At 40.0% G+C, this 13062-nt stretch overlaps 1 protein-coding gene across 4 annotated transcripts in view; it reads right to left on the bottom strand.

The window, feature by feature from the left end:
• Positions 1 to 13062, bottom strand: part of ADAMTS18 (ADAM metallopeptidase with thrombospondin type 1 motif 18) — a 79047-nt gene that overhangs the window by 36011 nt on the left and 29974 nt on the right. For 2 of the 4 annotated variants that reach the window (XM_032701437.1, XM_032701439.1), the window contains exons 5-12: positions 11031 to 11230; positions 10243 to 10326; positions 9155 to 9314; positions 8413 to 8518; positions 4497 to 4634; positions 3068 to 3221; positions 1950 to 2045; positions 812 to 960 (exon numbers count right to left, since the gene is read on the bottom strand). In XM_032701437.1, the coding sequence (XP_032557328.1) occupies positions 812 to 960; positions 1950 to 2045; positions 3068 to 3221; positions 4497 to 4634; positions 8413 to 8518; positions 9155 to 9314; positions 10243 to 10326; positions 11031 to 11230 (1087 nt within the window). Of the gene's footprint in view, positions 1 to 811; positions 961 to 1949; positions 2046 to 3067; positions 3222 to 4496; positions 4635 to 8412; positions 8519 to 9154; positions 9315 to 10242; positions 10327 to 11030; positions 11231 to 11593; positions 11738 to 12778; positions 12915 to 13062 lie in introns of those variants that run through there. The other 2 variants (XM_032701441.1, XM_032701440.1) reach the window with 2 other exon arrangements.

Below are 13062 nucleotides of genomic sequence, written 5' to 3'. Positions count from 1 at the left end.
TAAACTGTGTCATATTTTCTCTGTTTTTTATTACTGCAGTTTAAATGCTGTTTTTATTGTGTGCAATGAGGAATACATGTGTCTATGCCTGCTGAATTTGTGTATGAAATAAAACAGTGACATCCTTTTTTTTCCTGTAAGTTGCAGTGAATTGAATACTTGGGAAAGATGCTGGTCAGATAACACTTTACCTCTACTTTGAAATATCATTATAAGGAATAGCAGCATTTACAGTGATAAGAAATCAATTAGATGCAAATACCTGAAATGTTTCATGAGTTAGCAACAATTCCAGGGTTCAGCACTTTTAGTCTGATCCACGAAACATAAAAGGATGCCAAGAACATGACAGACATACAAAGACATCTGCCTACAACCATTTTGATATTGACTTTAAACATTTTTGGTTTATGATAATATGGATAATATTGGATAATATGATCTCATTAGAAGCCCTAATAGCTTTTAAGACCTTTTCCCCTTGCTCTTAGACTATTAGGTGTGAATGTGTCTGTATGGTGCTTCGTTACTTCTGCAGGTATTTCATGAAATGTAGTGTCACAAAATAAAAGGACAAAGTCAGGCTGCAGATGTTCTGTACTCCAGCAAGTCTCCAGACAGCCACTGCTTTCTAGTGCCAGGACACAGTTCTGTCTTCCAGCCACTGCCTGGTCATACCGGACATGGAAAAAAGGTCATACAAACATATCCACACACATTATTCCCTAAGGAAACGGACTCTGTTAATGTGTTGTTCTAAAAACATAAATAGTTAGTATAAAAATAATACCTTTTCATATCTATGTCTTACTTTGGATTATTGCAGTGTCTTTCCTGGTACGTGACCCCACCTCCACAGGAGCGAGTACACTCTGACCACTCGGCCCAGGCTGACCACTGGCCATTCACAGGCTTGGGGCCATGATCCCCGTATTTCACACACTGTCCTCTTCGACACCACTGCCAAGGGAAGGCCAAAAAACACCCCAGCAGAGTTAGCACTACTTAGGAAATGTAAAACGCTAAAAATCCACATTTAAAATCTCCAGTGCTCGACCTAAATAAACATAAGGTCACCCACGAGGACTCTGAAGCAGGACATTGCTCCATACAATGGTATAGGTAAGTAATGTCCTAAAATTTTTCCAAGTTCTGAGTTGAAGATCTCTGAGGTACAAATTTTCAAAACTGTTCTCTTGGAGAGTGGTTTTTTGGCTCACTCTTCCCCCAAAAAAATCCATGTTATTTTATGGTCCTGTGCTGCAGAGCCTCAACATTTCCCATGTAATTTACAAACAGCCTTCTAGAATTTCTCCCTTTTATGATTCAATTAGGAAAGACTGCACAAAGAGAAAAAGCAAAATAGAACATTTGTCAGTAACTTGAAAATCAAAACAGTGTTCTACTGGGAGAAACATTACAGGAAAAGAAAATATTTTGGGTAACTACAGATGAGAGTAAATTAGAAGGTTCCACTCAAACAAATAACTCAAACAAACAAGATGAGAGGAAATACAAACAAATAAATTAGCAAGTTTGGCTCAAACAAATAAGTGCTTTTAGCGGAGATCACTGTTGACAATATGCATGATGGCCTTAGTCTGTATAGCAAATATTACAGCTTAAGGAATGCTCACAACAGAATGGAATTTGAAGCACTGATCTGACTTCTGTTATAATTGATGTATTTTCTTACTGATTTTGATATGCCAAAGATACCTTATCCCACAGCTCCATGGGAGAGGCATCACACCCTGCCACCAGACAGGTACCACTGTGAGGACCCGTCCTGACTATGCATCGCAAGGGAAGCTTTTACAGAGCAGTCTGGATGTTCACAACAGCAAATCTGAGGGTGTATGGATAAAACTGGCTCTGGTGGGAGCTTGTATTTGTCCCAATACAAAACCACATTGGAATGACACTGTTGTATTTATAAAACAACTCACCATGCTTATACCACAAGCTGTTCCTTCTGCTGCGGGCATGAACTTTGTCTCACACCTGTGCCCCACTTTGTGACACCAGAGAGATTTGCATATATCCTGAAAAGGAAGAAACACTCACTACAGTACTCATAATTCCCATTATTTCCTGGTGTTTAGAAAGATTAAAAAATGATACATGCCTTTGCTACCTTAAAAGACATACAAATAAATTCCTGAATTCAGAAAAGCCCTGGTTTAAGGTTCATAGCACAGTCATATCCTGTACATTGCCATCTTGTTTATGCACCATTTCACTATATATTTTTAAAAACTATTTGAGTGTGAGATTACAACAGAACAAAAACAGTGTTAAAAAGCTCAAGGCAAAGTTCATCAGGTCTACAGGGACTATATATAATACTGTGAAGACACAAGATTTTCTAAACCACACAAGATATCTGGAAAGGCAGCCTGTGCCCAGTGCTGTTCACTCTCTCTTATTTTGTCTATTAGCTGTAGAAGAAACACAGCTGCCATCACCTGATAAATGTAGTTAGCATAAAATAAATCAAAATACTCCTGGATAATAAAAGAACTGAAAGAAATTACAATACTTCTTTTCAGAATGAGCATCCCAGATTATTTAAAAAAACACCTTCTCTGAAGAGATCAGTAAGGAGTGTAACAGTCGCTAAAATAATGAGTTAATCTAAATTAATCCTTCATCATGAAGTCAAGAATATTTTGTTGCTCTAAAATAACCCTATAGATCTCTTCCAGACTTTTTGCTGTAAAGGCACAAAAGTAAAACACAAGAAACTTAGTCCTTCTCACCCCACACCCCACACAAGCTTTGATCAAACCTGCTAATTTCCCTTAGCGTAGCAGGCACGGGCCCATGGCTCACATGCATTCAACTGCACTCCTTATGACTCCTGGAAAGAACACATTTCCTTCTGAAACTCCCCCGGGACTGTGATATTCCTCAAAAGAGGCCAGTACCTTCAAAGCAAATTGCCAAGCAAGATAAGGCAGGGAAACAGCCCAGGCCCCTGAAGAACACTGTAGTACTTGTACTTATTCAGGGTACGTCAGTTCTCTAATGTCATTTAACTTCTCAAAAGTATATGGATAGGTACCTTGACAAAGCTGAGGTTGCATAGTTTTGCTTTCATTCCAAATTGCCATTTGCACTGGGTATCAGCATCATAGATCTGCCCTGGCAGTTTGTCAGGGTATTTATACTGTCCTGTTTGCTTAGGTTCATCAATCAGGCAGGCAGCTTGAGCTGTACTATAATGAGAATGTAAATTAATCATGACTATGATCTTTATATCAAAATATTTTAATTTGCTACAGACCAGCACAAATACATAATAATGGTATACAGTACCTTTAACTAGTTTTAGAGGTATGCTCTGAAATGAGAATATCTGCTCGCAGGAGCCAAAAGATCTTGACATCTTGTTGGTAGCCTGACCTGCAAAGTTTTAAGGAAGCAGGAATTTCCAGGCTTTGGGACTGTTGTGACAACAAGAAAGAATGATGTCAAATTCTTTTCCTCCCTTTATTCCTGGGTAACCAAGAGCAAGGTGACCTAGTCTGCTTCTTTCCCTTAAATGGGTTCCCCAAATCAGGGATCCACATAATCAGCAGACACACTGTCCCACTCCAGAACTCGCTTTCTGTGCATTGACTGACCCGTGACTTTTTAGTTTGCAATTTTCTTCTGTACTCAGAATATGTTGCATCACTGCAGCAGGAAAAAAATCTCCAGAACTCTGTTACCTCTCCTGGCTGCTACTCAGCGATATTGACTGGGAATTCAAGGATCAGACCCACAGAACAACTTAGGTGCCTGATTCTCACTCTAAGGAATTAAATTCTAAAATGCCTGTGTTGCTCTTGGTCACAGCACTGCCTACACATTCTTTAGTAATTGGGTAGTCTACCCGCATATGACAAAAAAAAATAAGGGAAAGTTTAATGTAATGATGAATTAAACACTGACTGAAAAACAGTTCCTTTAAAAGCATCACTGAGTTATGTCAACATGCTGGAGAAATAACTGGCATCTTCCTCTTTTTCTTTTTTTCTTTCCCTCAGAAACAGGATGTGAAAAATGCAGAATGTCCTTTACTCCTGTCAGGAGTCAGATCAAGAGAGAAACTCCAGTGAGAAAGGCCACTAATGTTAATTTACATTTTGTAACGACTTTGGTACCACTGTGTCTGCCCTCCTTTGTGTACACTTCCTACTAATTCTCTAATAAACTCAGCTGCTGACAGGAATGCCTGGGAAAGAATGATATTCCAGTCATTACTGCAGGGTATTCCTGGAGGGTGAAATTCATGCTTTTGAAACAAGGCAGGACAAAAGCACTTACATGCCAACACCACCTCCATGCTTCAGCAGCCCGGGTGTGTGTGCTCACACACCACATGGGCCAGAGCACACCTTAAAAGAGGTGTATTTCACACTTTAGTAATTTTTATGCTGTTCAAGAATTCAAGCCCAGTTACTAAAGCTGCACTCCCTGGCACCAGCCCAGATTTACATGTGACCTACCTGAGAAATTTGTTGAGATACTGCCTGCTGCAAACAGACCAAGAAAACACGCCGTTGTTTCCAGTGAGGGTGGGAGACATAATATTTCCCTCAGCTTTTCTACAAGCATTCCCTTCTCCATCGTGAATCATACCAAAGCTGAAAAGAGAACCAGGTGGGAGAGCGAAAGTCTAGATTAAACAGAAGCAAGACAAAATTTGGGGCAAAAGAAACACTTTCAGGGTAACAGCACTATGCTTGAACTCCACAGGAAAGTGGGATTCATGCCTTTCATTCCAAAGGGATAAAAACATAATGCACCATACAAATGACTATTAGTATGAAACAAGCTCCAACTAACACTAAATTTTTGTCATCACACAATTGTCTGATGAGAAAAAGAGTCAGGTTCCAAGGAAGACCCACACTGGTGCTGCACAGTGTGAGCTCTGCAATGGGACCAGGGACAAGACACTGCCCAGAGGTACCAGAGCTGCAGACTGTGCCCAAAGTTGCACAGTTTAACCATTTCTCATCCCTGAAGGAGAACTGTTCCGTGGTGAGATGGATGGTTGTCGTGGAGCTTATGTTCAGTCACATTTGTACTTGCCTATGAATCTGTCAGCTTAAAACACAGTGTGAGCCTGTCTCTGCCCAGGGATAATGCCTGTTAGCATGACTGGCATGGTGATCAGAATCCAGGGAAATACCAGTGTTACACAGCCATAGGAATATACCTTAACTGCCCTCCTAACAGGAGGGAAGAGCTATAGACCTGCATTCAACCTGTAGCAGAAAAAATGGGCATGAAGGAATAGAATACAAGGCGTGAATATAAAAATATTATTTTTCTAATTTTGACCATTAACTTGCAATATTATCTCAAGCAAACCACTTTTTTCCCCTCACTTTTGTTATACAAGTGTCATTCACCTTGTCTAGAATTTAACACTTTGGTGGGAATACTGCTTCTTATGGGGTTCTTTGCTCAGTTTGAGCATCATGAGGCCCTGCTCTCACTAGGAGAGGTGTTAGGATTATACAAAGAATAATAAGCAATAATAAAAAAACCGCATGTAATAATGACAAATTATGGGGATTTTATGTATATAATAAAGCTAATTTTCAGGCTCTTTCCTTTCAGTGTTCTGTATTTACTCACTGTACGGGACATCTGTGGATTTCAAAGTGTTTTGGAGAGAAGTTTCATCATCTGTTACTTCAATATTGTAGTACACTGGTGACTTTATGAATGTAATCTGTGCATGTGCAGGGAATATCTAATTTACTGGACTCAGTCCTCCACTGCTATAAATCACTACAGGCTCATCAGTGTTATTGCATGTGTTGCCACCAGCTGAGGCTCCAAACTTCCTAAAATATATGTCTCTTTCTATAAATGGACAGAAGAAGTACCAGTTGAGTTTATATTTTAGAATCCTTCATAAAATACTTTGTTCCCATGCACTGTAGCCAGAGAATCCCCAGTTTATAACCCACTGACACAATGGGCTCTGAGTTCCCAGAGGAACTGTTAACCTTTCAGGTAAAACACAAAGTAAAGAAAACAATTAAAATGTCTAACAAACCACTAAAATATCTAACAAACCACTAAAATGTCTAACCACTGAAGCTTGTCAGTGGACCACAGAGTGTGTTCTGTACATTATACAACATTCTCCTCCTATGAAACCCTTTGGTTAATATATTCACAGTGGACCTCCAAGGCTGTCACAGGTTTGTTCTTTTGTTTTGTTTTTTTTTCTTCGAGGAATCTCTATGTCACAGAAACCAAATTCTGTTGTCTTACATCACATACTAGGTAGTCTCAGGAACATGAACACGAGCAAATGGTCATAAAGACATTTTCTATCTGGCACAGGCTTTTCCCAGGAGATTCAATGCATTTTATTAGACAGGAGAATGGAAGTATACCAAAGAAAGGTTAAATAATATGTGAATCAAAGGCAGCAGTGAAAAAGGGGAAAAAAAAAGGAAAAAATAAAAATTTTAAAAATTTCCATGTATAATCTCTCAAAACAAATAAGAAAATAAAAAGGGAGGAGACTATTAAGAGATTAAATGGGATAATTCTTGAAAAATAAGCTACGGGCCTGATTCTCTCCTAATATTGATCAATAAAAATGTACTGAGGTCTTGAAATTGCATTAGTGTGACAGGAGGATCAAACAATACATATTTTACATATTTGGTCCCTTTGAATGCTTTGGCACAAGTCCCACAGGCTTCACTGGTAGCTGGATTATTCTTTAATTCCTTATTTCCCTTCAGATGTACAGAAACCTGTGAAAGGGTCACTCGTGTAGACATTAGGTCATAGTATGTACTGCAGAGCATATTTGTACAATGAAAACTAAATAGTCCTGATTCAGTCATGCAGAATCAGAAGGCTCCATGCCTTGACCAATCAGCAGAATGCAGTACCACTGCTTTTCAAAGATATTCTGTGCATTAATGTTGCTGCTCAAAATAAAGTTCCTATGCTTTAGCTGAACCTTGATTTCAGGTTTGTACCACACAGAGAAAACTATGCTCCTCTACTGCCACTGGGGAGACAGACTCCAGACTGAACTACACTAAAACTGAAAACCAAAACCACGCACAAAGTTGTGAAAAAGAAATTCAAAATTATTTGGAAAAAGACAGCAGAGCAAAATCTAATCACCTTCTTCAGGTTAAATTCAACAATTTGAAAAAATAGCTGAAGCTCCATGGAAGATTATTACTGATTTTGCATGAGACAGAGGGTTCTTAAGAAAATTACAGTCTTACTACAATAGAAATAAAATGGAAATCCAGTGCCTAATCATTATATATTTCTCCATAAATCAGTCATAGAATCATAGAATCTTACGTTGGGAGAGACCTTTAAGATCATCGAGTCCAACCCCTTCCCCAGCACTGCCAAGGTCACCATTAACCCATGTCCCCAAGTGCCACATCTAAGCACCTTGTAAATGATCCCACCACATCCCTGGGTAGCCTGTGCCAATGCCTGACAACCCTTTTGGTGAAGGAATTTTCCCAAATATCCAATCTAAAGATCCCCTGGCACAGCCTGAGGCCGTTCCCTCTCCTCCTGTCCCTTGTTCCCTGGGAGCAGAGCCCGACTTCCCCCGGCTCCCCCCTCCTGTCAGGGAGTTGCAGAGCCAGAAGGTCCCCCCTGAGCCTCCTTTTCTCCAGGCTGAGCCCTCCAGCTCCCTCAGCTGCTCCTGCTGCTCCAGACCCTTCCCCAGCTCCATTCCTTTTCCCAGACACGCTCGAGCACCCCCATGTCCTTCTCGTTGTGAGGAGCCAAAAACTGACCCCAGAATTCAAGGTGCCTCAGCAGTGCCCAGGAAACAGGGACAACCACTGCCCTGGTCCTGCTGCCACACTATTCCTGATAGAGACCGGGTGCCCTTGGCTTTCTTGCCCACCTGGGCACATCCAGCTCATGTTCAGTCGCTGTCAACCAGCACTCCCAGCACAACCAGCACTTTCCAGCCCCTCTGCCCCAGCCTGGAGCTGCACAGGGCTGTGGTGACCCAAAGGCAGGACCCAGCACTTGGCCTTGTTGAGCCTCACCCTACTGGCCTCAGCCCATGGATCCCTCTGCAAAGCTTTCTTGCCCTCCAGCAGATCAACACTCCCACCCAGCTTGATGTCACCTGCAAACTTTCTGAGGGGACACTCGATCCCCTTGTTCACATCATTGATAAAGGTGCTCAACAGGACTGGCCCCAGTTCTGATCCCTGGGGAACAGCACTGGTGACCAGTCACCAGCTGGATGTAACTTCATTCCTCACCATTCTCCAGGTTTCAAATGATCTATATGTAGAACCAGCCAATCCAAATGATCTCTATTTAAATGATTTATATTAACTGTGATGTTTCCATTCACTTACATATTTGTTTATAGAAGAAGAAACTTACTTGTGTCCAGATTCATGAGCAATTGTAAAAGCCAGTCCCAGGCCTGTATCTTCATTAATGGTGCAACTACGGTACTTGCTGCACATGCCACTGATGGGTGCAAATCCTGAAAGAAGGAAGCAGTTAAATAGCTTGTTCCTCTAGGGAATTCCAAGCACACATATCATCTGCACTGGTCCTAATAAGCCAGTTTATTTCGGTGCATGAAGACACTTATTTATCAGGTTTATCATGGAGGAGTTACAGCAGACTTTTATTGGACGATAAAGTATAAAATTTAAATTATAATATAACACACTATAAAAAATAAATAAGAAGTTTAAGTCTAACCTCACCTCTCAAACTACACTTTACTTGTAAAGATTATTCTCATCTCACCTCCCATGCCTTTACTGCTCCCAAATTAGGGAGGAATCCCATTCAAAAAGGGCGAGTAGTCACAGAAAGTGGTGGTGGGGGAAGAGTGGCTCAGAAATAATCTCAAAATCAAAAATATTCCTTGAAGGGGTGACAATCCAAAAGAGTGTCTTCAGAAAGCTTATTTGGCCATTTCTGGGGCAATGATACCAGCAATACCCTTTTTTTTTCTAGGTACCTCAAAGACAAACATGCAAAAATAATACTGCTCTTCCCTCTTCAAGGAGGCTGACAGCATGTGCAAAAATCAACTTTTTAAATTTTAAACCATTTCAGTTTCTGCTGTGGACACCCACAAGTTTTCAGCACGTGCTTGCTATCATACCTAGGGTATCACAGGGCTCATTTTTCCAGGAGCAGATATCAAACCCCGTGAGCAGGATGGCGTGGTCGTGGCGCTTCCCGTTCTTCCCGACCAGGGCAGATTGCCACTGGCAAAAGCTGTTCAGGGACTGGTCTGCGTGGTGGTTGATCAATAACCCACCCTGCAGGGGTGGCACAGACACAGAAACAAGGTGCTTCCATCAGTACTCGAGAAAGGGGGTTGAAGGAATAGAATTTGGTTAGGGAAAAGGGAATTATTTTTTTGTATTTGTTCTACATAAACTTATGTGTTCCCATGTGATGACTGAGTCAGTTGATGAGTGAATGTCTTACAGTTGTAAAATAAAACTGCACCTCTCCCAAGAGAGATATTTCCAAAGTTGGTGGTTGAAATTATGGTGCACAAATATATTTGATTCCTGAGAAAGCTGAACACTAAGCCATATTCAATCTTGTGATTAAAATGTTTGGTGATTTCTGGGGAGGAAAAGTATAATCCAAGTAGATCAACCCATCACAAATTTCTTTTCAGCAAAAGAGATTTTGTCTTCTTTTGTCTCAGCACTCTTGACACAAGAATTGGCTCCACTCCCACCTTTTGTTTCATGCTATCTTCAGTTTGGGAATTTTGGATCCTTACCATTTCTGATCATCACTTCCTGGAAAGCCCAGTTCAAAATCTTTCTACTTATTTAATTACTTATTAAGTAGATTTCTTATTCCAGTCACTTCTGATCATCACACCCTGGAAAGCCCAGTTCAAAATCTTTTTATTTATTTAATCACTTATTAAGTAGATTTCTCATTCCAGATATTTCTCTTCAAGAAAACTCTGGAAATTGTTAAGTTTTGTCTTACTGGAAGCATTTCAATGTTTCTAAAGAACATTTACACGAAATGAAGGAATTTAGTATCAAAACCCAAGAAGCAGTGAAATGCAGAAAGTGCCATTTTGAAGGCTTTTGCGATATTAATCCGTTCTCATGTTTTATGTCTTAAGAAACCTTGTACATAACATGGGAGCACCCAGTGCTCCCAGTGAACAGGAGCAAATGAAGTAGCTGAGACGAAAATTCCAACACAACTTACCGGCTCTTGTTCCAAGAGAAGCAGGCTTACAACAATAATGTTTATATCACTTCCAATTGTTCCATCTTTAAACAGACTAGAGACCTGCAACGATTATTGAAGAGGAAATATCACCTACATGTGTAATACTTTTTAATAGATTAAACATATGCACTGAGTTATTGCTTTGGACTTGAATTTTCAATACAAATTAATGGAGTTATGTACCTTGTAGGATTAATCCAAAAGAGCTTAAGCCAGAAGAATTATGCCCCAAACCACTACACTTACTGAAAAACTTGGAAACCATCTATAGACTTCAATGGGCTTTGTTCTGTCCTTGGTCTCCCGGATCAAATGTAATCAAGGTCAAAGTTCAAGCTCAAGTTTTGTAGTACAAAAGTAAAGAGCAAAGCCACACAGGAAAATATATTTCTAGTTATATTATATCAATTTTATGAACATAAATTTGTGCTCTCTCGAATAAATACTTGTTTCAAGGAGACACATCAGATAAAACAGACTAAACTTCATGACAGTCAATGAAATGAAAGTTTCAATTTCAGAGTATCTGCCTTTTTTGTACTACACAGGAAGTACTTTAAAATTTTAAATATGTTCCAGTTTTTTCACTCTCTAGTACTGTTGCCAGAGCTGTGATAATCTAAAGATCTATTTATAAAGGCTTTTTTACATTAGTAATACATTAGATAAGGCTGCTCTTTGTGGTGTCACTACTAACAAAAGGACCTGCTCTGACATAACATTATTCCACAGAGAAAACACACCTCAGTTACACCACATCTTACCATGTTCATGACTGTTAAGATGTACGTTGTTACATTTTCCTTGCCATGTTTCTCCAACATTTTTTTATCCGCCACAACAAGGGTTTCAACATTTAGACTTCCATTTTTCTGAATTTTAGCAGATGATCTCTTGAACCTCGCAGAAGTGCCGTACTCGTCCGACCGAATGTACATCTCTGCTGTGGGTGGCTTGGGTGCATCTAAAAGGAAATAAAACTGTTTTGGAAAGGCTTCAGATCACCCATGAACTGTTTCATCAGAAAATGAAGTATCATAGGTTTAGAGCCTTAGATTATTTTTACAGCATGTGATTTAATACTTCTGGCTAAGTTCTTCCATGTTTATTAAAAAAGACCCGATTCATTCCTGAGGGAAGGATGGCTACAGGGGGAGAAGGAAATGGGAGAACCACATTCGTATGCAATAAGCAGTTTGAAATAAGGAATTAATCTAATAAAATGGTAGCATCTGTGCAAAAAAACACAACGGAATTTTTAACAGAGTATCTACATTTTTCCTGTCCTTTTGATAACTTCCTGAGGTGTTTGGCATGTGCTACTTACACAGCAGTTGGCAAAAAAGTCCTTTCCAGAACAGATGTCCACGGTCAGTACAGAAAGTAGATACACACCACAAGTAAGATTCCTGCCAGCCTGTTACTGTGACTGACATCAGCCTTCTATGCGAGTCTGCCACTGAGATTATTCCTGCTGGGAATATATTTATTTAATACAGGGAAATGTCAGGCAGCAGCAAGGAGGGCTTGACAACAGGCAATGCATATCCCATTGCCAGGGTGCACTTTTTCCCTCTGGCTGGTATTGCATGGCCAGTGGCACAGTTAGAGAATGGTCTCTACTCCATTTACTCAGACAGCCAGAAAATGGGAAAAGAAATCTATGTCCCACATCCTGCAGTGCTCCTGCTATCCACAGCTTCTGCTGCATAAACCTACACTGCCTTTGCATCAAGAAAGTGGCTCAAAGGCCACTTCAACCTAACCTTTGGATAACAATAGGGGTTTTTTGACACAGGGTGTAACATGACACAAGTCAGGGAGCTTCAGGTAATGAAAAAAATCCTGTCTGTGCCTCATCAGAAAGTTATTCCAAAGACACAACTAAAACACAGATTACTTCCTTCCATGCCAAACTGGGAAATCAAGGATACCATAGAATGCACAACAGTGGTCTGCCTTCAAGAACTCACACTCTGAAGTACATTTAACATTGCAAAGGACTGTGCTAGTAAGATTTTCAAATGTATCACAATATAAACAATTGTCCTATACAAGCTCAAAGAACTTTTCTCTTCTGGAAGCACATCAAGACATAATGAGAATCCTCACCCAAGAGAGAAGAGCTCAGTTCAAGGCACATCAGTGTCCAAATACTGTTTGGAAGGCAATACAACTTCAAGGCTTTGGACACAAATATCCATGACCAGCGAAGTTTTGCTCTTGAATTAACTGCACAGCTACTAATAAGACATAAGCAGTGGCAATGCTTCATGCATGATTTACTAATTACAGTCCAGCTAATTCTCATGATCTAAAAACATTTAGGTTGTGAAGGAGAGTTTGGAAGATGAGTAACTGGCTTTTCTAATGTTTACAAATTGCCAACACATGAAATTTTTAAAGATGGTGAGTGGGACAAGCTATTTTTGTGACACCAAAAGTGGCAACATGCTCCTCCTTCTTACTGTTCAGCAAGTTTGATTTCATTCTTAGGTTAGGATAAATTAACCTTGACTAGGCAGGGTTAATAGCAGAGGACTGCCTTCTGTCAGACTGAATTCTCCATCCCTTTGTTCATTTGAGCTGAAATCTTCTATTCCAGGTGACTAGACTGGATTTTGCTGAAAATTTCAAACTGATATGACTCCAGATCTCAGAAGAAGACCAGGAAAACAATGTAAAAACTTAAAACCACCTAAAAAAAAGGGGGGGGGGGAAGAAAAAAAAAAAAATAATCATAATACTCATAGAGGGAGTGTTCCCTTTAGTGGAGTAATTTCTTCTGCATCCTAT

This window comes from Chiroxiphia lanceolata, chromosome 13, assembly GCF_009829145.1.
Source record: "Chiroxiphia lanceolata isolate bChiLan1 chromosome 13, bChiLan1.pri, whole genome shotgun sequence".
Taxonomy (NCBI): domain Eukaryota; kingdom Metazoa; phylum Chordata; class Aves; order Passeriformes; family Pipridae; genus Chiroxiphia; species Chiroxiphia lanceolata.
Note: the sequence above shows the minus strand (reverse complement) of the source record. Positions and strands in the feature narration are given on the sequence as shown.